At 52.3% G+C, this 26,639-nt stretch overlaps 6 protein-coding genes across 6 annotated transcripts; all 6 read left to right on the forward strand.

Moving 5' to 3' along the window:
- Positions 1-7,820: 7,820 nt before the first annotated feature.
- Positions 7,821-9,465, forward strand: BJX67DRAFT_243948 (C2H2-type zinc finger protein). Its single transcript, XM_071026143.1, has 3 exons — positions 7,821-8,375; positions 8,445-8,932; positions 8,995-9,465. Exons 1-3 carry the CDS (start codon positions 7,915-7,917, stop codon positions 9,111-9,113), a joined length of 1,068 nt encoding a protein of 355 aa, XP_070889604.1. The 5' UTR covers positions 7,821-7,914; the 3' UTR covers positions 9,114-9,465.
- A 658-nt stretch (positions 9,466-10,123) lies between these two features.
- Positions 10,124-12,654, forward strand: BJX67DRAFT_390471 (putative C6 transcription factor; the record flags this gene model as incomplete). The annotated part of the gene is made up of 6 exons (XM_071034640.1): positions 10,124-10,457; positions 10,513-10,624; positions 10,679-10,734; positions 10,801-11,156; positions 11,211-12,100; positions 12,181-12,654. The coding sequence occupies exons 1-6, from the start codon at positions 10,402-10,404 to the stop codon at positions 12,652-12,654; spliced, it is 1,944 nt and encodes a 647-aa protein (XP_070889605.1). The 5' UTR covers positions 10,124-10,401.
- A 323-nt stretch (positions 12,655-12,977) lies between these two features.
- BJX67DRAFT_243944 (DUF3455 domain-containing protein) lies at positions 12,978-14,237 on the forward strand. Its single transcript, XM_071026142.1, has 2 exons — positions 12,978-13,965; positions 14,035-14,237. The coding sequence occupies exons 1-2, from the start codon at positions 13,300-13,302 to the stop codon at positions 14,140-14,142; spliced, it is 774 nt and encodes a 257-aa protein (XP_070889606.1). The 5' UTR covers positions 12,978-13,299; the 3' UTR covers positions 14,143-14,237.
- A 2,684-nt stretch (positions 14,238-16,921) lies between these two features.
- Positions 16,922-18,055, forward strand: BJX67DRAFT_244013 (SAP domain-containing protein). The gene has a single exon (XM_071026145.1). It carries the CDS (start codon positions 17,170-17,172, stop codon positions 17,968-17,970), a length of 801 nt encoding a protein of 266 aa, XP_070889607.1. The 5' UTR covers positions 16,922-17,169; the 3' UTR covers positions 17,971-18,055.
- Positions 18,056-20,381: 2,326 nt separating this feature from the next.
- BJX67DRAFT_244107 (uncharacterized protein) lies at positions 20,382-20,981 on the forward strand. The gene is made up of 2 exons (XM_071026146.1): positions 20,382-20,898; positions 20,958-20,981. Exon 1 carries the CDS (start codon positions 20,473-20,475, stop codon positions 20,866-20,868), a length of 396 nt encoding a protein of 131 aa, XP_070889608.1. The 5' UTR covers positions 20,382-20,472; the 3' UTR covers positions 20,869-20,898; positions 20,958-20,981.
- Positions 20,974-26,021, forward strand: BJX67DRAFT_244007 (uncharacterized protein). Its single transcript, XM_071026144.1, has one exon. It carries the CDS (start codon positions 21,080-21,082, stop codon positions 25,589-25,591), a length of 4,512 nt encoding a protein of 1,503 aa, XP_070889609.1. The 5' UTR covers positions 20,974-21,079; the 3' UTR covers positions 25,592-26,021.
- The last annotated feature ends 618 nt before the right edge of the window (positions 26,022-26,639 follow it).

The following is a 26,639-nucleotide window of genomic DNA, read 5'->3' on the forward strand; positions in this document are numbered from 1 at the left end:
TCTCCCCAAGACGATTATTTGGGAAGGGGGAGGACGAGGTGTTTCCGGAGAGGAAAATTTTCTCCATCTCCAACCTCGTCTCAAGAAAGAAGAGTGGGCGGCGACTTGGGGCTTGAGCTTTGGGTCCTCTTGATTGTGCTTCATGTGAGCGGAAGCTTTTTTCGCATGTTCACCTCCCCAATTTGGGAACAACCGTTGCGGCCCTCTTCCCTCGTAGTGGAGTTCGCCTGAGGCTGAATGTTCAGCGTTTGGTCGCTAAGGTTCCTTTGAGGGTCAACTGGGAGGGATGGCGCGGGAGGGCGGAAGGGGCAGCCAGCGATGGGATTTATGGGGTCCCTCTCGCCTTTGCTTTTTCTCGTCGTCTTGGTTTCCCTTCTCGCCAGGAGCAGTTGTGGAGAGCAAAGGCGAGAACGGACAGGAGCTCGTGGCAACGAATCCGGGTCACACAAGATTTGGCTTTCTTTTCCAGATCAACCAATCCCAATCCTCGCCGAAGCCTGGTGCGGGACTGCAACACACCGAACCAAACATCTGCTTGAATATGAGCCATGGAACCGAGAAATCAGAAGTACCTGCCGAAATTGGAATGGGAGCATCAAAAATCTTTCGTCATCCTCCAAATGGAGCCAGAAAACAACTCATTCAAGATTCTCCGCATCTCATTGGAAAGTCATGAGAAGTGGACGCAAGCCACAAGGCGCATTCTGCAATGCAATGCCCCTTCCTTCACAGTCACAGTCACATCCTCGTTTTGCATCACATCGGGTTTGTCCAGCCGAAGCACAGACACGAACTCGAAAACTTCAGGACAACGCCGCACTCTTGAAAACTGACAGAGCGCCAGCCAAGCTTTCACCATGGAACTGAGTTCCAGTTCTGTTCTCGCTGAGGAGGACCCGGGGGAAAAGAGGGGTCGCGTCGACCGCCGAGCGGGCAATGACCCTGTTCAAGAAGTGCTCCGAATCTTCAACGGTTGAAAACGCAGGTTGGCTGTGTCTCGAATCGGGATGGGTATGGAAGGAAGGCTCTCAGACAAAAGCTGTTGTGCCGCGTGTGAACCTTTTCTCGGAGGGTCAAAGAATTTTGTCAGGCTGGATGCAACTTTGATGATTCATGGTTGCCCAGCCGGAATTCGAACCCGCAAATTGGAACTGAATTTGGATAAGCTGCTTCGAGCCCACTGTCCGAACCATGCTTTGCGGCGCAAATGGATGTTGCATCAATTGAATTTTCAACTGAGAGGAGATTCGCTCACGGAATGCGGTTCCTCTTGAAGTAAGCATGTCGCAGGGCCGACCAGTTTCTGTGGGATGTTCGGCCCTGCCTCCGGGGACAGGAAACAAATTTGAGCAAGGGGCGCTGTGATGAGCCGCTCAACTGCTGGGATCCTAAACCCCACGTTGGATGCGTTGCTTTGGGACTTGATTCTCTCGAAACATTTACACAGGAAGGAAGGCTTCTGTCGTCCATGCGACTTCTTCATTGGGAACTCACTGGCCACCATGAGGGGGACCAAGGATGAAAGCCTGTCGTGGCATCCACTCAGTCTCGGGATCCACCTTCCGCACCTTACAAGGCGAAGGCCAATATGCCGAGTTTGAAGCTTGTTCAGAATATGGCCGCACGAGGAGAGATTGTCAGCCACAGCCTCAACGAGGTGACCCATCAAGATGTTGGACTCCTTTCAGCAAAGCACCGCCAAGTCGTCATGGAGCATCAGATGATTGAACGTGACAAGCAGGAGTGATGCGGGGAGGAGAAACCAGAGAAATGTCCTTGGCGAAGATGAAGAGACCTCTTGATCCGATGGCACTCAAGAATTCTTCTGGTGGAAGGAGATCCTCGGACGGAAGAGGCCGGAGGCAGATTGTTCAGAGTTTGGCCTGAACGTCTTTCTTGGTCTTAACTTCAACTCTTCGATGGCCTGCTGAATTCGCAGTGAGATGTCGAGTTTGGTGGTGAGGTCTTGGCAAGAGTGGAGGACAATGTGGAGGTTTGTCACCAAGTAGTGCGTTTCAGGTTGCTCTCGCTTCACACCCTGGAGATTGTGGCGGTTAGAGTGGAGACGCTAGGAAAGCGGAAGGCGAAGATTCGAGGTCGAAGAATGATGAACCATGGGGGCAGGCGTCCTCCGCAGGCAACGCTCAGGTCAACACTCAGGAGAGCTGGAGGGCTCTTCAGTCTGTCACAGATTGCGGTGCAGATTGGATACATCGGTGGATTCTCACTCGCGAGCTCGTTTTCCATCGCTGCAGGCCGGGACCCTTGCAAGCAAGACCGAATGGGGGTCAGCGTGGGAGCAAAGCTTGGTCCAAGACTCAAGATGGACGTGCACAATGATGACGCGTAAGCTCCTGTGGGGGCCCCTCTTTTCATGAGAATGATTGGGTTCAAGCATGCAGGCCAAGATTAGCTATTGACTATCTGCCGTGTCCAAGGGACGTCTTCCCTGGCCCTGGCGTCCTTGGCAGCATCTTGGGCGACCTGGATCGAGAATGAGCAATGTGTTGGTGGATCCTCTGGGTCGGAGTATCCTTGTTCCATGGGCCCGAGCCTTCAGAATCGAGTGGTTCAATTTTCCGCGGTTGGGCCCCGCTTTTTCTGCGTGGGTTGGCTGAAGGATTCCGGCCTTCTCCAGATTGGCTGCTGGAGATCATTGGTTCAGGCTGACGTGCTGGTCACTTGTCAGCCCGCAGGAGCATCAAATTTTTGGGTACAATCGAGAACTGTAACAAGACATTCATCCCTTCTTGACGCTTCACCCAAACCTGAAAAAGAACGCTCTAAATGACTCCGGTGGCTAATTCTTGCAAACTTGAACCCTGAGGCTGGACTCCGGGAGAGGCACATCCGATTCCCTTCCACCAAAGTGGTTCGCCGATACGCCAATGAGGACGATCTGCCGTCTGGGATCGACCCTTTGCAGATGACAGATGGCGCGCTTGAGCAAGGGTATATTTTTAAGGCTGTCAATCGTCGCTGAGTCGATCATCACGTTTCGCCTGGATTGCTGCCGAGTGAGGTGTGCACTGGGGTGGGATCGCCAACGTTCCTGAAGAAGCGTTGACCTCCAGGAAACCCTCCCCCAGACGAGACTCGAGATCGATCCAAGAGTTGACAAGCAAAGAATAAGCTAACCCACTCCAGACAAGGTTCCCAACTGTCCCGGAACCCTAAAATGGTCTCTCGCCAAGAACAAAGATGCGATTCTGCGAGAGCAAGAGTGCTCGAAGCGCGAAACGCCCCCAGCCAACAGTGCTCGGGCTCAAGGAGGAATGCTTCCCCTCCAGAATTGTTCTTTCCACAACGGGGAGGTTGCGAGCACAGAGCACACGGAGTCTGCGGGGACCTGGGACGCCAGACGGAACTCTCCTTCCCCAACCTGACAACAGAGCGATTCGGTCGTCAGCGGATGACGGACTTCGTGGAGATTGAGAAGTCAGGAGTCGTGGCCATGGTGACTCTTTTGGAGAAATTGCTTGGTCTGTGAGCAGCCTCGAGGGCGTGCAGGTGACATCCATTGATTACTTGAATGGGTCACCCCGCAACAGATTTGGGAAGGGGAGCCAACGACCTCTGAAGAGAAAAACGAAATGATTGGCGTGGGGTTTTTGGGCGATTACGCGTTTCAGGGATGATGTGCCGTGTCTGTGCTCCACTAATTCCCCAAAGCCGTAGTTGACGAGCTGCCAGGATGGGCTTAGGCAAGATCCCTGTTCCGAGATCCACTCTGGACCGCCTCAGGTCATTGAAGGCCTGACCGGGGGTGGGCCTGAGGAAGAGCAGCAAATGGGACTTTTCGTCCACGACAAGCGGTCAGCTTCTCAGCACAGACAGACGAACAAGAGAAGAGTTGGAACCTTGGTCGGTTCAGACATTGGGCTGGGAAGCGGGATGGTTGGAGAGCCACACAGTCAAAGAAAAAACTTTCAGAAAACGGATGGGCTGGGACCTGACGGGATTCTTTCGGCAATTGATTCGTGAGCTTGCTGTGGGCTTCAGGGACAGAACTTCTCACACCCAGCAACGAAGACTGGCATGGAAAAAATGGCTGAACCAGAACGCTCCCTTCCTCGCATGCCCCTTTGATCTCCAAATACTTCTGGTCAGGGACAGCCCGAGGCTCGACGTCAGTCATCGGAGGGGATGCACCTGAAGCCCAACTTTCCATCTTCTGCCAAGAATATGGACGGGAAACATGGAAGCCCGGGTCCTAGCGGCCATCCCTTTCAGTCAGGGTGGTGATTTCTGCTGACTTCCTCTTCGACTTTCCGCCGGACAAAAACATTAAATATGCTGCTTTCGAGTGAGATCGAGAAAAGCGTCTGTGATTATTTCTCGCACTTTTCTTAATAATCTTGGAGAGGGAAGCTTTTTGTTAAAGAATTTCTGTCTGGTCGGTCCATTCCGCCAAAGCGACAAGTATCCACTGAGCGAGGATGTGTCCTTCCATCGATTCTGAAGACCTACCTCTCTTGCCGTGCCCCATAACTGTGACGCACGAAACGTCTGGCAAGGAAAGTCTCAGGAGAGAGTGTCTCAGCTTTTTGCGTTTGCTCTTTTCGAAATACTGAACGCTCGTATGTATCGACAAGGCTCTGTGAGGTGAAGAGTTGGTTTGGCAGGGCAGGCAGTGGGCATGCCCATTGCTTCAGTCCTTCCCCTGTCGCTCGTTCTTCGTGCTGCATGAACGGGCGGTTATCCGCGAATCATTGGGGCATAATTTCGAGGACGAACATGGGAGAGTTGAGATAAACTCAGCTGGGCGATGAGCTGTGCCTATCAGATCCAGACCTTGGCTGCGGGTCCAAGCCTCGCTGGCCATGGCGTTGTGACAGGACGCCCCACGAAGGAGCAACGAACGGAGCGCAGGGAGGGGCGTTCTCGGCAAGACCTCGCTTGACCAGTTCAAGATGCCAATCACCGGCGATCAGGGCTACAAGCCTCAAAGTGCCTCTTCGACGATGATGATCATGTCTCTCGTTTCAACTTTGGTGCTGAGGGTTAAGATCTCGATTGTGTCACTTTGAAGGCTCGAGTGCGTCAAGTTCCACGCCGTTTTTTAATCAGTAGATATCCATTAAATGTTGTTCGAGTCATTCACATTGAATCACGCATGCCCGCGGTCATAGTATCCTCCCCAGAGACTCAAGTGTCCATCATCAATGCCCAGGGATGCTGTATCTGGTAAAGTTTGCAACACCAATGACGATTTTCGGTGACAGCAACATAAGATAATTCGCATCAATCCCGACTGATGAATGTGCGTGATGGTGTGGATGTCGATGGATGGGATTTGTTGGCGATATGCCGCTGGTGCAGGGCGTGTGGAATTCATCTCGTGGCCGCTGACGTCGGTGGTGGAGGTCCAAGCCAACAACTGAAAGTCGGAGTTGGACCGAACGTGGAGAACAGGAAGACAAGGAACTCCTTCAAATGCTCCTGAAGAGCAGAAAAACCAAGGATCAGGGGGGAAGTGTTGATGTTGCAGACGGATGGAGGGGTGTCTCGTTTCTGCAGTCAAGTGGGGGATCCATGGAAGGTCACTCCATTGCAGTGTGGAATATATCGTGCTCTTGACGGGGCAATTCTCCGTTGACGCGGATGGGTTCGAGTCAATCTCAAACAACCCTCCTTGACCTCAACCATTTTACAGGTTGTGCGTGGCAGCAGGCCTCTGTTGAGCAGAAGGAGCAACCATGGCAATCTCAACAATCCATTTTAATCTGCGAGACAGGTCGTTGGATCTCTTGCAGGGGTGACTGTTACTTTTCCTGGCATTGATGCCGCCACTTTGCATGGGTGAATGTTTTCGACTGGGCATCATGCGACAAGACAAGATGGTATTTGCGGTGCGCAGGTCTCAAGTCGCCTCTTTTTATGCACATGCTGCATCACTTTCTTTTCAGATGTATCGTCCCTTTTTCCCGGGGGAATGAATTTGGTGAGCCCTGGAGGAGACCGCTCGTCTCCTCTTCGGGCTGCGCCGTCAAGCCCCATTCCTCCCCGAAGGGCTGATGACGACGCTCTCGAGAACCCTGCAGCTGGAATGAATTCATGAAATCCGAGATTGGTTGAAGAATCCACAAATGAAACACGAGCACTTCATCGTCGGGGATTCTGCTCGGGAGATGAGGAGGAACGGCTGCGCGAATATTGAAAGCTCCGAGGACACATTCTGCACCTGCGCGACCCTGCCTTCAATCATCATCATCTTTTGAGAGTTGAAACGGAAGGGATGGGGCGAACCCTGGCTCCTCTTTTTTCTGACAAATACGATATTTGGTTGAAGCCTCAGGTTGGTTTTCTCCCGCGCTTGACTTTTTCGGCTGGCTCCATCTCATCTGGAAGTCCCTGGGGACGGCACAGACTGCACCAAAAGTCCACCTTCATTCTCCTCTTGAGATGCCCCTCCCAAGAACCACGTCTCATAGCCCAATCTTCAAGCCCTCCGCGACACCGAGCACAATCGAGTCGACCGCACTGTTTCCCTCATCCGGGTTAAGCTCTCGGCCCCATGATCTCCGTGAGTTTGCTTGGAATTCCCATTATTTTATTTTCGACTTCTCTTCCACTTGAAAAGGAAGGTTGTAAAGTCGTGAGGCCTCTCCGTCCGCCTCCTCTGGCCTCCGGGACGGCCTGCGTTTGCCTTGTTCACTCTTTGCTGACCCCTGTCATCAACCCCCCTATCTGTCATCAATTGACCTCTGAGGGAAGGGGAAATGGCACCACCCTCCAAGCGAAAAAAAACATTTCGATTTTGCTTGTGGACTCAAGTCGGATTTTGACTGCCATCCACTTTTTCGGAAGCAAATGACTCTCAACATGCACGCCTCTCCTGGCACCGACCGGGTACCAGTCCGATCCCGGAGCTTGAGATGGAAATCCCCCCTGCTTGGGCTGATTTTTCAAGAGATTTTATTTATTTATTTTTTTTAAAAAGATTTTCAACATCCCTGTTCTTTGTTTTCAACAGCATAATTATTTTTCCCGGTCCCCTTTCTCCTTGATGTCGAGGATACTTGCACTGTGAGCACCTTTTTAGAGTCATCCTGGCAAAGCAATGATTGTTTCTCTCTTCTGGCCATCCCTGGCAGCTGAGAGGGCTGTCGGAGATCGAAAAACGCAAATTGGCAGCCATGAAGATTGATCCTCACTAAATCTTAGTGCTAATTCTTGGTGTGGGAGTGAAGAAAAAGGGCAGAATAATTAAATAATATTGTTTAAAAAGGGAAAAAGAACAAGTTGATGGGTGTGAGGGTCACCCGAGGAACTGGTTCTCATTTGGAGATTTCCCACTGGCCTCCCCTTTTTCCACACGCTAGCACTGCATTTTCGAAAATTCGTATCCTTTTTTCGAATAATTATTTATTTTTCTCGTTTTAACACTGGCGCCGTTTCGAAGCCTAAGCAGCCCAAAGTAACGATCTGCAACCGTCCCCCGACGGGACGTCGTCAGTGGCACTGGCCCATCACAATGCCATGGCTTTCCTTCGTCCCTGCGGCCCATCGCCCTCATGCTGAGATCCTGTATTTGTTCATAAGCTTCGTCGATCGCCCTTCCCCGGACTGCCCTTCATTTTCTCCCTGGCCGTCGGGTTCCTCACTTCCAAGCTCTCGTTCTCAACTCTGTGAACTGATTGTCGCTTGTCTTACTCCTCCTGCACCTGCGCGCATCCTCACCACCATCTGCGCGGATCTTCACTCCAGATTCGGTTCACTGTGATCCCACGTCTCGATCATCCCTCGTCCCTTGTTGTCTTGATCTCCCATTATCTCGTCTCCTACCTTGCAAATCTCTCGGTTGTACTTGCGCGACAACCGATTGTTCTATCCCTTGATTTCCGCTCCAACCGGAGGAGCTGTGATCATCAACCTGGAACGACCCGATCTCCGACGACGACTGCTCTCTCAATGACGATGGTCATGGAAAACCAGAACCGCCAGTACGGCGGGATGGGGTTTGACAGTGTGTACCAGCATAGCGTCCCGCATCACAGTCAACCACCGCACTTCACGGACCCCTGGGCTGCTGCTCACACCACATCGAGTCACTCAACTCCCCCGGTATATGCGACTTCTGTGGGCATGAAACAGGACGAAGGCAGCCGGCCATCTCACATCTCTCTGCCTTACTCAATGTCGGTTTCCGCACCCTCGATGGTGGCAGGAAGCAACTACTCCACCGCTGGCACTTCTACGACATATCCAGCTCCTGACATGATGGGGCTTACTCATGATATTCCTCGTACCTCGTTCGAACAGACTCCTTCCTATACCACTGCTCCGTCGATGAGTAGCTTCGGCCCCGCGAGTTATGCACCTATCAATTACGCCTCTCCTGTTCATCAAGACAGTCGCAGGATATCGCATGCGTAAGAATACCTTTTCGCGCTCAGTCACACAGATGAAAGATTTCAGGCTAATCGCTCGGATTGTTACAGTGACGCTTCCCGCGTTCCTCCATCGCAACCCACATCCGCCCCGACATTCGGCGATGCGCTTGACGCCAGTCGCGGAATGGTGGCGCTCAGTCAGGACTTGACTCCTCGGAACGTCTATGGGCCGCGTCCACGAGGTTCGGGGGACTCCTATGGATTTCCTCTGGCACACTCCAATGGTTCTTCGATCTCATCCGCCGGCTCGTATCCATACTATAGCGCCTCTGTAGCGTCTGTAGAGTCTTCTGTTACCGACTACAGCTCCACAACCTCAGAATCTTTCGAAAATGGCCATCTGTCAAGGACGCTCCCACGCCCATCGAACCTGTTGACTGGAAGTGCTCCCCCGGGTCCACAGTCGATGATGAGCCAGTTCAGCTCCAAGATGCCATCCAACACTCAGAAGAAGCACAAGTGCAAGGTGTGTGACAAGCGGTTTACCCGACCTTCGTCTCTACAAACCCATATGTACAGTCACACTGGCGAGAAGCGTAAGTTCTCAGGCATACCCGCCGCGCTTGCCGTCCTGTGATACTAACATCTTGGAATACAGCATTCGCTTGTGACGTTGAAGGCTGTGGTCGACACTTTTCTGTCGTTTCGAACCTGCGCCGGCACAAGAAGGTCCACAAGGGCGGAAAAGATGGAGGCTCGGGCGAGGACGAAGAGTAATTTCTTCACATCGTCTAATTCTATCTATGGTGCTTACTTCCTGGCCGTTCTCCTGGAGTGAGAGCGTGTGTGATTCGGCTTTCGAATTCTCCACACATCGCACAGTGGCACCATGTTTTCTTCCTGATTGGATCCAATCCGTTTGTACAACAGCTTAAATCTTGCTTCCGCTTCTTCTCCTTCCCGTCTCCGCCACGTTGGCAGAAGATTGATACCCCATTACTTTCTCAATATCTACGCTCTCGACTTGTTTCTCGTGACTGGGCACGACAATGTCCAGGGACCCGGACGGATACTCATCAATGACGGTTTTCGATTCTACCAAAGTTATGACCATAGAGGTATCGGCTTTTCCCGACGGAGGTCCCGTTTCGTTTCGTTTCTCTCGCTAGACCAGGGTGTTTGGTTCTCTTCGATTGTGGGGCTTCGGATTTCTACTCATTTTTCGCCTATCCTGATACCAATGGGTTGCGTCAGTCACGGTTGACTTTTGTTCTTGTGTTTTCGTGACTTGGTTTTCGTTTCGTTCGCTCGGGTGACCGAGCTCTCGTCGCAGCGGGCAATTATCTGCGAATATTCTCTTTCTTCAACAACGGTATTTTGCCATTTCATGCGGAACCTGGCTCTGGATCGCCACGACTTTCTGATGGGCACTCGAAATCAGTTAATGGTGGTGCACCCGCGACCAGGGAACAAAAGCTGGCTACACAGCGTGCCTTGTCGCCCGCTGGAGTATTGTTGGGATATGGACACTACTTGTGTCACCTACTGTCACTACTATTACGATATTGTCTAATCTAGATCTCTGCAATAGGCATAATAATATGGATACGATCTGGCTTTGCGTGTGCTGCAGTGCACAGCGCTTACTCAGTCGGTCTGACTTGTATATAGATGCCCAGAAATACATATTTGCCTTGAGATTGACTGATGTTCCTGTATCTTTCTGCTGCCCTGGTCAGCCGGGGAGCTCCAACACCGTTTTCTGTGTGCAAAGCTAGCGAATTCAGACATCTAGTGATCCCTGCGTGAAGTCTCAGCAAGACAGCGGGACACAACGATGGACCTTCGGTGTTGGAACATCCAGGGGGAGAACGAGGGGATGGAGAATGGTGATTGCGTTGCGGATGTTGGATCTGGATGACTTCTCTCCCGCCTTGTTGTTTGGCCCCGCAGAAAACACCACATCTTCTCCTGCGTTCTTCCTTTTCGTCATCCGCTCCCAACGCCAACACGATGGGACCACCATCATAGCACCCAATGCTTTACTCGCTCAATCTGAGCTGTTATGGCAGACAATCGACGTCCTCTTAAGCGTGTTCGACAAGCCTGTGAGCCATGTCGGTTGGTGGCGCCATAACGAATCCCGGTGTGTCGATCATGTGGCTGATAAACACAGGCGGAAAAAGTCCCGCTGCCCTGGAGAGAAACCTGTGTGCTCCTTCTGTGAACGGCTGGGCCAGCAGTGCGTGTACGCCCAGGGGGAGAGTGAACTGCCCGCAGCGGATATTGTATGCCTTCCTCACTTTCGAGATGAGCTTGCGCTAATGGCTCCTCCTTCCTAGGCGAAACGGCTCTCAAGTGTCGAAGACAAACTGGAGGAGTTGACTCGGAGCCTCAGGTAGGTCGAAACTCCCGAATTGATAGGTCACCGGCTCTGATCGGATCATAATTAACTGGGAACAAGACCGCAATCGACCCCTGAGGTCGCACGTCCGGCCCTCGTGCAGACGAACCTGCAGCAGAATGACCTGTCAACAGTCGCTCATCTCTTTCTCACCTGCTGTAACTATCAGCCTCTCCCACTCTTTCACGCAGATGGCTTTGTGGAGTCCCTCGAAGACCGCGACCCAGAGCTGATCCTGGCGATCCACGCCATCAGTCTTCGGTTTGGACGCAGTCCGGATGGCAGCGACCTTCTTCCTTACATCCGGGACTGCGCTCGGAGGTCGCGGACCCTTCTGATGGAGCGCGTGAGCCATGGGCCTGTGGAGCTCTCGACTCTCCAAACACTTTGTCTCCTGGCTTTGTTTGATTTCACGGGTACCAAACCCCAACCCTCTTTTCTGAGCTTTTGTTTGTATTGACGTGTCGAAGCTGGTGATACTGTCCAAGCTGGGATGCACATCAATATGGCCACATACCTGGCCCAGAGCGTCAATACAACTGGCGAGGTTCTGGGTGCATTACATGCCGACCCAGACGAGAGGCGGAGATGTCTTTGGAGCATCTATCTCCTTCAAAGCCTTCAAGGGGACGGGCTGCAAACTGCTCGGCTTATCTCGGGGGTCCGAACGGTCTTCGATACTGGCTCGGGATTCTCACCTACCTATGATTTGACCTCGATGCCCGAATGTGGACCGACAAGCTCTTCCAGGGAGGAGCTTGATCTCATCTCTTATGCGGTCCAGGCTGGCGAAGTCTGGTCTATGGCTATGGCCTATGCAGCGAGCCGGGTTGAGCCAGATGCACCGGCGCCGTGGTCCCCGCGGTCTGACTATTCCATCGCTACGTATCGGCACATGGAATTTGATAGCCGCGTGCCTCTCAAATTCCGGTACGATGCCAACAAATTCCACGAGCACCACCTGCGTGAGCTCAACCAGCGGCGTGAGTTCTGGGGCCCGTGGCTGTTTACGCAGTTCCTTTACCTGGCTATTCCGTGCCTCCTGAACCACCCGTTTCTATTATCACGGCGGCTGCGCAGTTTTCGACACACCATGCCGCAGTCCTTCATTCGGCAGTCATTCGAAACTATTACCAACAACGCCGCATGGATCCTCCACCTGATCGACTTGATCGAGCACAAAGGTTTTGAGGTCTGCGACCCAACGCTCGCGCACTGTGTTCTCATCGTTGCCACGATCCATCTCCAACATAGTTTCGTTGACGACGCTAATTTCCGCGAGAAGGCGCGAAGGGGCTTCACCAAATGTGTCCGATTTCTACACCCGTTGGCGCAGCGATGGCCACATGTCCAAAACATGGTACATTCCCCATCACTATTATTGATTGCCCGCTTAGCGCCCTATGGAAAGGCAGACTGGGCTAACAATCCTTATTTTAGATTGACCGACTCACTCGACTACGGGAAAACGTCTCCGCTGGAGACCCCCAAGCCACTCACTCTCGGCAAGCTTGGACTACCAACGCTCAACTCCTCTGGGAGCTGCTGGTGTACGACCGTGCGAGCCGCTCTCCGCTACCGAGTCAATTCTTGGGAGCCACGCTATCCGACTCTACTGGACGAGCGACGGCTCACATGTCTCCGGATCCAAACTTCCCCTTGGTGGGATCCGCAGGCATCACGGGGCACAAAACGGTCGCCAAAGAAATCTATACACATCCACCAGAAACCGTGACAACTCCGCCCGCTGTGGAAGCGGAAGCGCCGGCGGCAGCTGTGCCCTCAATAGATTTGGACCCATTTGGGATAATTTCGGACCCAACGCTAGAAGGAATCACGGGCCATATGTTTTTGGAGCCAGAAAGCTATGGCCGGGCGATTGAAGATTGGTGGGAAGGGGACGCTCTCATCTAGTGGCTTTGTGACCGCTTGAGGTGTTTCGTGGCCATTCATTTTCACAGCAACTGGTCTCCGTCCTCTAAAAATGACAAATGAAAGAACGAAAGAAGGGCGAGGGGAAGCTATTAACGGCAATCTTTCAACGTGGCAAGGCGCAGTCTAGTTCAAGTCGTGTTGGAGAATTCCCCGTTGTTGGTTCCGTTGGCGCGAACCCGGCGGCTAGATCTACCTTGGTGTCTGCCTCGCTCCCGAAATAGGTTCTTTGTCGCTGGACACCAACGAAAGGAATGGCGTGGGAACATCTTTCTCCTCGATTACTCTCAGCGCCATCAAACGACATGAGGAAAGGCCCCTTCGATGGTAGACTGCAGCACTGTCGTGCTTGATGTCTCTCTGTGCAACCAACATCAAACCAACAGGGTTTGGGATAAGCGCCGCCGATATTACGGTGCAGTTGCAGGAGCACGAGGAGATGTTGGGTGGATGCTGGGTTCCTCATCCTTAACATGGGCCTGGCTCATGGCAACATTGCACTTCTCGGCCTAACTTTCTATATAAGAGTTGTTGGCCATCCTGGTGAAGTTCGAGACCTCAGGAAACATTTACATCAACACTTCTGCGCAGACAACCACAAAACGCCTCAGATATTTCACGGTCACCATGATCTGGACAATGCCCCTCCTTCCAATCCTCATCTCTCTCCTGTCTATCACCTCTACCGCGGACGCAAGGAACCATTTCCCCTCCTCGCCTGGCTCCTTCTACACGTCAATCCTCACAAATCTCCTTCAAAGCCTTCGACTTACCCACTGCGCTCTCAGCGACACAACAAGTCTTCCTCAATCCACGCTCCCAACACCCTCCGAAGGCCTGTCACTCAAATTCATAACTCTTGGCCGGGGTACGCAGAATTACACCTGTGCAACAAACGCAAACACCTCAGCACCCGAAGCGGCTGGCGCAACAGCCACGCTTTTCGACATCTCATGCCTCGCCGCTCTCGACGCTGGCGCTAACACCGACGAATTCCACTCTAGCGACCAATCCCTCTTGCACGCCGTCCCCGACATGCTAAAACCCATCCCCCTCGGCAGCACGGACTTCTTAGCCACCCTTGTAAATCGCTTCACGGGCCAAAATCTCGCCATTGGGAAACACTACTTCACGAATGAGGGAGTGCCGTTTTTTGATCTGAGGGGGTTTAGTCCTGATGACTGGATTGCTGCAAAGAAGGATAGCGAGGCGGATGCGCCGGCGAAGCCTGGGTACGGGATTACGGGGGATGCGGCGTGGTTGAAACTCAAGGGGGTTGAAGGAGGTATTCGTGTAAGTCCATCTATCGCACTTCCGAATCAGATTTGAGCCTGGGGTGAGAGAGTGACTCATGGTTACTAGGAGGTGTATCGTGTCCACACGGCTGGAGGCGACCCGCCTGCTACGTGCGAGGGTATGTCGGAGGTGTTTACGGTGGATTACTCGGCCGAGTATTGGCTTTACGGGTGATTTCGAACATAGGCTGCTTTGGGTGGCTTTGTCTCGTTTGCTTTGTATATCGTTTGCTTGAATATATATTGCATGCAGAGTGGGTGTATAATCTTCACCCGGGTGAGGTACGTTCAGTTGAGTCGGGTGGTATAGTCCCTTTTCAGTCGCAATCACACAATAGGTTGAGCACCTGTTGCTTTATCTCTCTTACAATTTGCTTTGCCTGTTTCTAAATTCTCCTGGGAATGCCATAATCGTGGGAGCTAGGTCTCTGTATGAGGAAGGAACGCTTTCTGGAGGTGAACAGATGAGGCATTCGCCCCTTTTGCCACATCAAGATAGACAGGGCCCAGCTTGATGGCTTGTGCATGCCTGTCAGGAAATCAATAAAGGACTCGGCTCTACATGCACGCAACGAAATAGTCTTGGGCATACTGCTCTACGCCGCCAGGACAGGCAATGACGGATTCACATGAATCATAAAGCAAGTAAACAAGCTAGCAAGAAGACAACCTAGTACGAAGAGGATCTGGGCCGGGTGCCAGTCGTCGCGGGGGATAGAACTTTGCTTGCGATCCTCTTGCGTCCGTACCTGGACACAGTCGAGCTTCAGTCTTGCATGGAAGACAGGCGGATATACAGTACGTCCAAAATGTTGCACCGTAACACATTTTTCAGGCGTTATCGTGTAGTTTTGGGCCCCGTTGTCTTCGTATGGATCTTTGTGCCGATATCCGTGATGTCCCTTTCGACATGAGTTCCTCGATATCTGTTGATCTGAAGTCAACCAGCCCACTGCCAGCCTATGATACGCCCCGGACGACTTGTCTTTGGCCTTCAACGACTGCCTAAAGCCCCTCTTCACACTCAGTGGTTGGATCCGCTTCCCCGCCCTGTTTCGCCTGCGTTCAAATAAACTTACGTTTTTTTTTCGTTACTGAGCCCGGCTCTGCCTTGTGGTACGGCCATTTTCCTTCTTCCTCTCCTCCCTTTCGGCAGGGGTGAGGGATATCAGGAATCTACGAAGCAAAGGAGAGGGGAAGAGATGCGAGGCAGAGGAGAGACAGCGAATAAGGCCTCGAGCCTCGGAGGTACGTATTTTTTTTGCAGCGCGAAGAACTACCTACGTATAGGTCATATCAACTCCTTTATATAGAGAGGGATGAGGCTACTGAGCAGGAGATCGTCCAGTTCGCTGCTGGCTCTATATCGGAGAGAAGCTTTGGGGAGTTAGTTATAGATTAAGTTGACATTGGAGATCCTCGGAGGAATTAATCGATGGTATGACAGAGGGAGTTGAACTTCTATCTCAAACCTTCTTTGTTACAGCTTTTCGAGCCTGGGTTACTGGAAGGTGTTTCGATTGATGAGCAACATTTGCATGAGATTTTTCTGCAGTGATGAACAAGATTTTCACTTACTTCCCAGCAACTGGTTATGATTACGACGATATAAAGAACAGTCTTCCGGGGTGCAACAGAGAAACAGGATCAGTCAAGCTTGGTTATCGGACCCTTCGGTGCGACATTTAAGGCAATACCCCTCAACCCGGATGATTGAATAGATTTGTAGGAACTGTTTACACTGAGCAGGGAAGGATAGCGTAGGCTGCCTAGAGCTGGTAGATTCCCATCCCACCGAATTTGTGTTCGCGTACGGGCCTGGGTGCAGATCATCAATGCGGTGTTGGGTGTCTGAACGGCCGAAATGCGAGAATACCCTGGAACCGTTGAAGTGTTTCGGGGTCAATGATGATTACCCTGTTGCTCTTGTTAGTCACCAAGGCGAGTTCAGCTGGCCTGCTGAATTGGTACGCTGAGCGGTTATCATGGTGGTAATGAGGCACCTCTTCCTCTTCTACCTGCGGTATGATCGGATGTGGATCTTCAGAACTTGAGAACGTCCAGTCGCTGGAACAGGTCAAGCGTACCTGATCCATAATTGAGAGAAAGGTAGCTGACGAGTAAAGCGCTTCTCACTCGGCACTTGTTCCTCGCACTGTTGCTCATGATTTCCTGCACGAAGAGGGCGCGGGGCAGGCGCAACGCAGCGGAAAGCGCCTGCAAGTCGAGCTGAACACCTCGAAGTGAAAGATGGCATCAGGAAAGGAGTCATGTGCGGACATCTCGAACCAAGAACTTTCAGCCCCGTCCATCGGGCAATCGTCAATTTCCTCAGTTCAAGGCTGTCGCGGTTTACTCCCCTTCTCGAAGTCAACGCTAGGCCTAACCAGTCAGCCCACCGCTTCCAGCGACAGTCACATGACAGCTCGTCAGCCTTGCTGGCCACCTGACCTGTGGCAGTGCCTGTCCAATGACGTCGTCCCAGCCTCGCGTGGCTCGCCTCAACCACAGAATGACTGCCACATCAGCGACGCTTCCCGTCTCTCAGCTCGCGCTGCTGGACCTGCGTTCTCTCCCCTCTCGGAAGCTCCGATAAGCTCAGATCGTCGTTGTCGTTATTGTCCGAGGCGCTTAACTTGCTTTCGCTTGTTCCGAGGACCTGGAACGCCTGAAGGGTTCTTGGGGTGGCCGACGTGGCTCCATTGAATCAGGAGCGGGGAATAGGCGCGATGGTGATGACTCGGGGTTTCCGAATATTCGCTCAGGGAGGAACTTTCAATCCTTTGATTCCAGTAGATTGAGGAGACAGAATCTTGTGTAGGTATTGATGGAAGCGATGAACGCTTCGTACAAACGAGGAAGGGAGCTGGAGGCCTTTCCAAGGTTCTTTTCATCATGACGGTGAAAACATAATCACGTGATACACGTGACTTATTTTCCGAGAGGGCAAAGCAGGGCCACCGCATCGCGTCAACGCGTCCGAGTCGGCGGTTTGACGTCGGAGTCTTTGTCACGGTTTCCTTCACCAACACAACACTGCAAGACTCACTCATCGCATCATGCGCAACTGCGTCTAAAACGGTTATACGTACCTTCCGACCTCGCGCTACCTCCAACCATCTTATTCTCCCGCCCCCTTTGAGAAAACACTGTCGCCAACAACCTTAGATCCGTCCCTGATTGAACGCCTTGAACAATCACTATGGCTTCCGACTACGCTAAGAAGACGAACGCTGAGCTAGTGGAGATCCTCAAGTCCCGAGGTCTGCCTCATACCGGCAAGAAGGCAGATATGGTTGCGCGTTTGCAGGAGGATGATACCAAGAAAGCTGCTGCACCGGCCATCACGGACGATGTGATCGACTGGGAGGATGATGAGGTCCCCGCTGCTGGCTCCGCTCCGGCGAAGCCTACAGTGGCTGCGGCGCCTGTTGAGGACAACGCTTCCAAGGTCGAAGACACGAAGGCAGAGGAGGGTCAGGGTGCCAATGCAAGTCAGGAAGGATCGGAGGGAACCGTCACAGGAACAACGGAGCCGGAACCCCAACCAGAGGAGAAGCCGGCACCCAATTACTCGATCGGCTTGTCTGTGACGGATCTCGAGGAGGAACTGAAGAAGCGCAAGGCTCGGGCGGAAAAGTTCGGCATCACTGAAGAGAGCAAAGCTGCCATTGACGAGGCGGAAAGGAAGCTTCAGCGGGCTAAACGTTTCGGAGCCGACAACGAAACCCCCAATGCCACCGCGATTAGTCGACTTGACCAGGCGCTACCGGAGAGGTCGCGCAAGCGAGGCCGCGGCGAGAATGACCAAGCATCGCGAGGAGGAAAGAGGCGGAACTTCAACGGGAGAAACAATCAGCGCCATCGCGGACGGGGAGAAAACCGAAATCAAGGACAGAATCAGGTTCAAGGCCAAAAGCGTAGTGCAAATGGTGTAGCAAATGGTTGGAGCGAGAAAGAAAAAGCGGCCATGGAGGCCCGGAAGAAGCGCTTCGCCGCGTGATTTCATTCCTCGATCAACACATTTCTTTCGGATAATTCTTCTAAGTCGATGTCTTACTCCTTACTGCTATTTTGTCAATTTCATTCGGCGTTACGAGACGAAATCCAAAGGTACATTTCTACTTGGTCGATGTGACGTTTGCTATCTGGGAGTAAGCAGTCATGAATATATTACAGTGGTCGTAAACTGATAGGCGATCTCCGAGGGATCGTAGGAGGATCAATGAGGAGGTGGAAGGAATAATGGATGAAGAACAGGATTGTTGCACAAGCGATTGTGGGACTCGAGCGATAGGAGCCGTGCTGGCCTCCAAAGTTGGACGTTGCCATCCTCGATACAGACCACATGCCGATCGGATCCCTCATGGAAGCCTGTGATTCGGGAGAGCGACAAGTTATCATGCCTACTCAGCTCACACGTTCTCGAGAAAGTGTTGGGTGAATTCTCATCTTCCACTCGTTGTTGTCCCGTGTCTGTGAGTCACGGGGCTGGCCACGACAGCGACAGGCTCAGCTGAACAGCGGCACAGCAGCTTTGGCGGTGGTTCCTGCAGCAAATCCGATCTGCGCTTGGCTGCAGGTTTACTCGCGAGTCCCGAGGTCGCGACATAATCAAGATTCTTTGCATACTTTTCGACTGGACGAGTTCGAGGAGAGAAAGAAACTCAGAACTTTGACGAACGTTTCGCGGGCTGGTCTAAATCTCCGATTGGGAGGAAGGCGACTCATTGGCTTTGGTGGCTGATATTAACCCTGCCCACTTCCCTGTCGAACGGTTTGATTTACCGCCATCTCCACCCGAGTTCTCCAGTATCAAGATGGCCTGTGTGTTCTCTTGACGAATCCTTTTCCTGAGTCGCATTTTGTCCATCAGACTAAAACTGGGCTGGAGAGGACCCCATCGCTCCGCGTCTGTTCAGATCCTTTGGGTCAACCAGTCCCCGTCAACGATGAACGATCCAAAGGCTCAGGGACTAGTTTAGCGGCGGATCAGGACCCACGGCTCAGCGACTCCAGCTCTTGGGTTGCGACCACAGAACGATCAGAATTGGCCTCAGACTCAACTGCCAGCCGTTCAGAACCAAAGAGTGACTTTTTCTGGTTCACGGCCCGTTCCAAGATAACTTCGGCCGGTGGTCTCAGCTTTGAAGACAAGGCCCCCCTTCCAACCGTACCACTGGCTGCGAAGGTGTTCCAACTCTCAACATGATCTGTGACAGAACTTCCGCCCTTGTCCAATCTGGTCTCAATGTAGCGCTATCTTTGTGCTGGCTGTGTAACGAGGGGTTTGGGGCGAACCTTCCAAGTGCACTGGTTTGTTTTCTTGCCAGGGGTAATTTCTAAGGGCAAAAGAAATTTTCTTGTGAGCATGAAAGACCTCGCGAAATTTGACACCCTTGAGGAAGAGTGTTCCTTCGCTGACTGAGTTGGTTCTTCAACGCCTTGGAGTGCGCCTTGTCTTGGGTGCAGCATTCCAGAGCCGAGTAGTTGAGGAAATGCGGATTTCTTTTTTTAGTTCCCGAGGCGAATCAACTGCAAAAAAAAAAAAAATAATAATAATAATAATGTAAGACGATCTCGCTTATGCCTTCTGAGCCGTCAGTCCCAAGTGCGAGGAGCCTCTGGGAAGAGTGAGTGAGATACGAGTCAACCATCGTCTTCGGCCTCTCCGGTGGTGATCGGCCACGGTCAGTGACCACCACCTGACCTGCTGCTGACTGTGCCTTGAGAAACCACTGGGTTGTCGTCGAATCAAACCATCTTTCTCCAGGAACACCGACCAAAGAGAGCTCGAAACTCCTGCAGAGTCTCTTTTGCTCATCAGATTCGCAGTACTGCCCTTCCCGAGAGTCGACTGGTGGGGATTGTGATCTTGTTCTTCTTTCCTCTATGGCCACTGTGCTTGGGCCGTCCGTCCACTATCTCTCGCCACCCGTCCCTGGCTCGACCTGTCAGTTAGCACTGTTCGACAGGCTTCGGGCCCAGTGAAGCTGCGCCCTCGGGGTTCGTACCAGTCGTCGCAAGCAAAAGAATGGACTTACGAGGCGGGTCGAGCATTGCTCTCTTCGATTATCCACAATCCTATCGCCCTCCGCACGCGTGCACCGCACGACTGCGTCTGACTAGCGGAGACGATTCTGAGCATGATGACCCTCTGCCCCTCGACAAGATCTCTTGCGCCGGTTGATAGCGCGAAGCAAAACTCGTCCATTTCTTGCGCCAATGATTTTCGCCGTCACATCAGCGTCGAATCCGAGACCCGTGTCGATCGCTCACATCGCGCCAGGATCCCCCACCATCGTCTTTCGAGGGATCGTTAACCTGCGAATAAGGATCGGATTTCTCCGCGAGACACAGTGGTCCCAACAGCGTGAGAATTAGCGCAAGGCACGTTCTCTCGTTGAAAAAGGCCTGGATCTATTCTGAGTCAAGAGCGCTGGAGTTCCATTTCTCTCATGCTCTCGTTTCTCGACTGCGGCTTTCGTTCTTTTCTTCTCTGTGAATGCGCATAACTTGTACCCTTTCCTTTTCGAACCTAGCCGCTTGTCTACAGCAGGAACGGCCTCTGACGTGGTCGTGCAGCCCCAGCTGGGATCTCATTGCGATCTTAGCCACAGCGGACCTGCCTGTGGCGGAGCGCCTGCATACTTTCGAAAGTATCTCGCTTGGGCGTGTATCTTCTTGCCGCCTTGACGGATTTTTTACCATTTTGCTTCGTATTCTGAGTGAGCTCTGCTCCATATTTTCCCTTCTTAAGCTGCCAATTTTTTTGCGACGTCATTCTCGTTTCTGCTTCATAGAAAGGGTGCTGGCTTCCCTTTCTCCTTCCACAACACCCCAACACACTCTCCCGTCTTGTTCTTCGCTTCGACACACCACCACTCGCGGCGAGACGTAACACCAAGATCACATTTCATGGTCTCAGCGTGTATTGTCTTCCCATGCCACGTTATCTTCAGCTTATGCTGATTGTGAGGATTGCTCCAGTGTTCTCATAACAGCATGCACTAGCTCCGGAGACGGAATGAGTTCGAGATTATATTATCTCTCGCCACGTTCTTATTGTTACACTCTGGACTGGGGCTGGTGATTGAAGTCGAGGTCACACCATGTCGTACAGGTCTGATGGAGGGCGAATACCTCGATCAAAGAACTTCGGATATCAAAGTCGCAATGCCTCAACGCCGATGATCGCCACCCAACAAACCTCCTCCGGACCGGGTGCTCCGTTGGCATCGAGGCCACAGATTCCAAAACTAGTCTCGCCGTCAATAAAAAGCAGGAGATCTGCCTCGATGTCAGATGCGGAAGGGAGTCGCCCAATCGTGGCACGGTCGAATCCTTTCCCCAGCCCGGATCATCGCCCGTACATACCCCCTCGAACACCCACTCATCCACCACCGTCGACATTCCCGCAAGATGCCACGATAGATCGGCATGTGCCGCAAACTACGCATACTTCAGTCATACCCCAGACCCCGATTGACAACGGCCCACCAGTTCACTCTCGGCCTAGGAATGTGCTGAGGAGAAAAGCGCCAACGATAGGCCAGCATAGCGCCAATAACAAGTTGCAGATGGAATCTATGAGGCCCGGTGGTTTGAATGTGATCATTCCAAATAGCATAGCTGCAGATCACTCCCGGCCTAACTCTTCTCACACCTCGACACAAACGGAATTTTCAAGGAAGACTCCGTCGCCAATGGCCCCGCACGACCAGCCCGCGATCATTTCGGGGGAGCAGCAGGCCCTCGATGGCCCAAAGGAACTGGCTAGTCTTCGAACTACTATCAACACACAAAATCTCCCACCTTTTACTCCGATCTTTCCCTCCGCTAGCACTCCGTCGACACGTTACTCTAGCTCTCCAGGTATATGGAGCAGGGCATCCACATCCACACCTGCTTCACTGTCTTCGTGCTCTCCAGGTATTGTTCAACCAATGAAGGTTGGTCCCCGTCTTAGGCAGCCGAGCCCTTCCCAGACTAGACTCCCAGTCTTCTCACCCCAAGCACAGAAGCCGTCCTTACCGAGCAGCCCGGCAGCCGGCAAGTCGCCCAATCTAGTACAAGCATCTGGATCGACCACATCGCTAGCCAGTGAGAATCGCGAGGATAGTGCCGGAAAATCTGAGATCGCGAAGCCCTCGACTCCCAGCCTCTTGCCCAGAAGGCCGTCAAAGAAATCTGCCCTCCCAAGGCAGGTCAAAACAACCCCGGATATTCACCCAAAATCCGATAAGGTAGATACCAGGCCCCTTGCTGATCCATCCGGTACTGTTGGGGCTCCCACCGCTTCAAACCATATGGTTCGAATTCCTGTTAGGCCTAGCAGGGAGGGGACTAGCCAGTTAGACGTGGAGTCATCTCCTGTGGTCAAAACAAGTATACCCGCTGGAGCAATCAAGGGCCATAAGCGGCGCATTTCTAGGGAGAGTACCAATGGTTTAGCTTCGAATCAATCTGCGGCTACATCTGTTGACTCACTACATTCTCATGCTTCGTCCCGGATACGCAGTCCCATGTCCCCCGAGTTGACACGGAAGTCGCCGCGAACCCTTACCAAGGAGCCACCGAAAGCGCCCCCTAGGAACATTAGCCCGGCAAGATCTCGAAGGTTCGGACTCTTCCCAAGGAAATCGAAGCCTGAACTGGATACCCGTCAAAATGAAACTCGACCTACGCGAAAAGGCCCGACTGCTGGAACTGGCCATGAAGGTTACGGAAAATACGCACAGCGTGGCCGAAAGACCAGTATTAGTAGTACCCCTGACTCGAGGGCAAGGTCAACAAGCACAACCAAGTCCGTTTCTAGCAAGGGTAGTGCTAGAAGCCGAGCTGACACGGATCTTGACGACTTTCTTCTCGAGCGCTTGGAGCCTGTGTACATCAACGGTGGTGGTGTAGAGGGCGCAACTCTATCAAGGACACAAAGTGAGCAAAGCACAGGAGCTTTCAGTACCAAATCTGCCCCAGGTCAGAGCCACGAGGCCCCAGTCGCTCCATCGGGATATTTCTACGAGCCTGCGGCCAACCCAAAGGGAACAAGTGCGTTCAAGGAATCTCACAGGAGAGACCTTTCGAGTCCGGCCACAATAATAACGTCAGGTAACAGCACCAAGGTCCCAACCTTGGCCGCTTCTGAGAAGTCCAAATCTCGCCCGGACATCAAATCTTCCTCTCAGGCTCAACCTCCAAGCAATGATTCGAAGAATTTTGCACGCCATGCTCCTTCCGCAACTCACTTGAAGAAGCCGTCGAAGCGGGGACTGAATCTCAAATGGCCATTCTTCCAGAAAGATCCGGAACCTGGACTCCGTCACGCAGTTGACAACACCCCGCAGGCCTCTCGAATGCCTGCGCAGGTCGCTGCCATCGAAACCCGCCGTCCTGTTGCCCATTACGCATTGGTTGACACCGACTCTGATCCTTTAGAGGAAATCTTCCACAATTTGGAGGATTCTCCACCAACGGAAGAAGAAGAGGCCGTGCCACCTGTGGAAGTACCTGCAGGTTTGAAAATTCGGAAACAGCATGAATCTATTCTCCTTCCATCGCCGCCAAAGTTGCATAGCGAGTTTCCAGTTATTCAGCATTCCGCGCTCAACACAAATGCACCCAAAATTGCCATTGCGCAGAAGCAAGCGATGCCCCCCGAAGACCGCCCAAGTCGATTAGCTTCTGTCGGTCGAATTCCACGAGTTGTTTCCAGACGAGACAGGCAGCACAAACCAGCAATGCAGTCGTTTTCCCGGCCCTTTAGTGTAACCGAGTCTCCTTCGTTGACGGCTACGGTCAACGGCGAGTCACACGCTTTCTCCAGGACAGATGGATATAGTCATGGCCCACGTCCCGATCACCGCAAACAAGAGAATCCTAGTTTCGATCTGACGGCACCGTTTGGAGACCCTATGAAAGGGAGTGTCTTGGATTTCCTCTCAGGCCCGTACTCTAAACAGGAGTTCCTAGCGTTTTCTCCTCGCAAGGATTCGGTGTTTTCAACTTCAAGCGGATCTGAAAGTCTAGCTGCGATAACCGCTGTGATACCGGGACCCGGGAGCGATCTCACTGAGGATGAAATATGGGGCGAGTATGACGAGTTTATTGACCATGTTCTTTTCCCGGAGGTTCCCAGTCCCACAATTCCTCCAGGGCAGGAGGCTCACGAAAAATTCGAGCTGGCGGCCAGGGCAAGCCGTGCTCTCCAAGCCGGATTGAATAGCAAGCTTGCTGTGCCAAGTTCGCCGGAACAGCCAAAGGTTTCGCTGACTCCTGCATCGCCCCGGTCGAGTGTCCAGTCTATTCGCCTCCGCAGATCTAAAATCGCCAACGCCCTACATGCGTCGCTTAGTCCGACTTCACAGCCTTCAGTGGGTGACCTGATGGGTCGTTACCGTAATGACGAGGCAAATGTACAATCGGACATTAAATCTAGTACTCAGATACCCACACCTATTATCACAGTCGAACAACCACCATCAAGCCTACTAAGCTCGCCGAGTCTAGACCCCTCTCCGAGCTTCGAGAATTGCCGCCAACGAAATACTATACTCTTTGATATTGCCGAGCGCGACCGTGAGGGGCCAACTGCGCAAACAAACATCCGATCGGGTTCACTGATGACCAGTCGCTGGTTGTCGTTCGGGAGGGTTCTTTTCAGCCCTGCGCATGGCCACGTCAAGGAACAGCGGGAAAGAATTTTGGTAGTTGATGGCCTAGGAAACGATGACTGGTCGTTTTACTGCGCCCTGACGTACCCCAAAGCTGACGTCTATTGCCTCCATGAAGGGCCTACTCCGACTGCATCAAGACACCCAGCTGCCTGGCAGCCACCGTCAAACCACCATACAATCCATCATTCTAGCCTTGAGAATCCTGTCCCTTTCCCCAAAGGATTTTTCGCGGTGTCCGTTTTGCGATTCCCAGCCGCGTGCTCCGAAGCAGCGCAGAACAACATTATCTCAGAATGCAAACGTGTCCTCCGACCAGGTGGCTACCTTGAGATGAGCATCCTCGACCATGATATGGTGAATATGGGAGTCCGCACTCGCCGAGCCGTGAGGAAACTGAAGGAAACAATGTACCTATCCGACGCCAGTATTAGTCTCAAGCCCGCCAGTGACAACATCCAGAAACTGCTAGGGCGGCACGGCTTCGACAACCTTCGCAGATGCATGGTGCAGATTCCGGTAGCCGGAATGATTGTCCGCTCGTCAGCCTCTTCCTCATCGACTTCCTCTTCCAACCCGTCCACATTAACCGCCGCGGTTACGTCCTCTACGGCCCTCTCTGCTACGTCCGGCTCATCTACAGGCGCTCTATCGAATGCACACGAGAAATCCTCATCCAATGATACCGTCTTATCGCTCGGAGACCTCCTATCTGACCCCTCCCCATCCCCCTCAAACGACGAGTCGATCCGGAAAATCGTCGCCCGAGTCGGCCGCTGGTGGTACACACGCTGTTACGAAAGCCCAGTTCTTCCAAACGGCGATGTTGACCGCAGCATTTGGGCCGACAAGAAAATCCTCCGAGAGTGCCAACAACGAGGTACAGGCTTCCGTCTATTGATTGCATATACCCAGAAACCAAGCGAGAAGCGCCGAACAGCAAGTGTTTAGCGCTTTGTCAACGATATACATGATAATGAAGCGGCATGATTTCATGACATGTCTACACAATACTATTCCTATTTAATGATTTCAGCTTCAGTGAGAGGCTAGCGTCTCTTCGTTTCGCTGATGTTTTCTTTCGTTGTGATTCCCCCTTCACATTTTCTGCTTATCCCTACATGGCTGTATGAACGTTATATCTCTGCACTATTGAGCGATACTCCGATGAACATGTATTCCAATTCCCTTCTTCCTACCGTGAAGCTGGTTCTTTGGGTGGATTTTTGCTTTGCCTTTTTTCTTTGCCCCTATTAATTTCAAGAACAAGACTGTAGCCAGCAATGGCAAGTATCATGTGGAGGTATCGGGTGATAAGGATTAATGCGGTATGACGCCCTAGATTAACGGTCTACAGAATTAAATACTTCAGTCAATTTAAGTATTCCCTCAGTAGTCGTACGGTGGCATTTTCATAAAGAATATAGACAGAAGATGTCGAACACAGCTCTACTGCCTAGGGGTTGTCTTTGTCCTTGCCTTTGATCTGACTCGAGGCTCCGTGACTGCTGCTCTGGTCCTGTGTGTCACAAAAGGGAAAAACCTGTGTCGATGTCGATAATTCCAAAAGAGTGTCGGCGAGTAAGTGTGAGAGGACGTCTTAAGGGGACAAAAATGCCAGTACTCTATATCGTCTGTCAGATATTGTAATCCGAGACTGATGGTAAAGTTTACCTGGAACTGGCCATTGTGGGTTTATTACTTCGAGGTAGTCAGCTCGAGCAAAATCTTCCAGCCATACCGTGTGAAAAGACATATAACGTAGACAAGGAGTTGGTTCCAGCTTATAATTTTGGAGTGCAATTCGCGATCTGCCTAAGAAGGAACAGGTGCGTGCTCTTCGGATGTGAGGACGACGTCGGTCTCGGAAATTAGGTGTCGTATTTGTATCTCATCTCGACTGCTGGGAATAAAGCCCACCTTGGGGACCAAGGATGAGCTGATCGTGCTGTCTAGAGGAGGAGTGATTTTGAATGGCGCGTGGTTGGGAGGGTTCAGC

The sequence above is a fragment of the Aspergillus lucknowensis genome, assembly GCF_044049455.1.
Source record: "Aspergillus lucknowensis strain CBS 449.75 chromosome Unknown BJX67scaffold_5, whole genome shotgun sequence".
Lineage (NCBI taxonomy): Eukaryota > Fungi > Ascomycota > Eurotiomycetes > Eurotiales > Aspergillaceae > Aspergillus > Aspergillus lucknowensis.

Bases quoted from the DNA above. Each gene is read 5' to 3' on its own strand.
- BJX67DRAFT_244107 (XM_071026146.1), top strand. From the start codon at position 20,473: ATGCGCATAACTTGTACCCTTTCCTTTTCGAACCTAGCCGCTTGTCTA.
- BJX67DRAFT_243948 (XM_071026143.1), top strand. From the start codon at position 7,915: ATGACGATGGTCATGGAAAACCAGAACCGCCAGTACGGCGGGATGGGG. The intron at 8,376-8,444 runs GTAAGAATACCT...GGATTGTTACAG, and splicing joins AGTCGCAGGATATCGCATGC to TGACGCTTCCCGCGTTCCTC. The intron at 8,933-8,994 runs GTAAGTTCTCAG...CTTGGAATACAG, and splicing joins CAGTCACACTGGCGAGAAGC to CATTCGCTTGTGACGTTGAA.
- BJX67DRAFT_244007 (XM_071026144.1), top strand. From the start codon at position 21,080: ATGTCGTACAGGTCTGATGGAGGGCGAATACCTCGATCAAAGAACTTC.
- BJX67DRAFT_243944 (XM_071026142.1), top strand. From the start codon at position 13,300: ATGATCTGGACAATGCCCCTCCTTCCAATCCTCATCTCTCTCCTGTCT. The intron at 13,966-14,034 runs GTAAGTCCATCT...CATGGTTACTAG, and splicing joins GGGTTGAAGGAGGTATTCGT to GAGGTGTATCGTGTCCACAC.
- BJX67DRAFT_244013 (XM_071026145.1), top strand. From the start codon at position 17,170: ATGGCTTCCGACTACGCTAAGAAGACGAACGCTGAGCTAGTGGAGATC.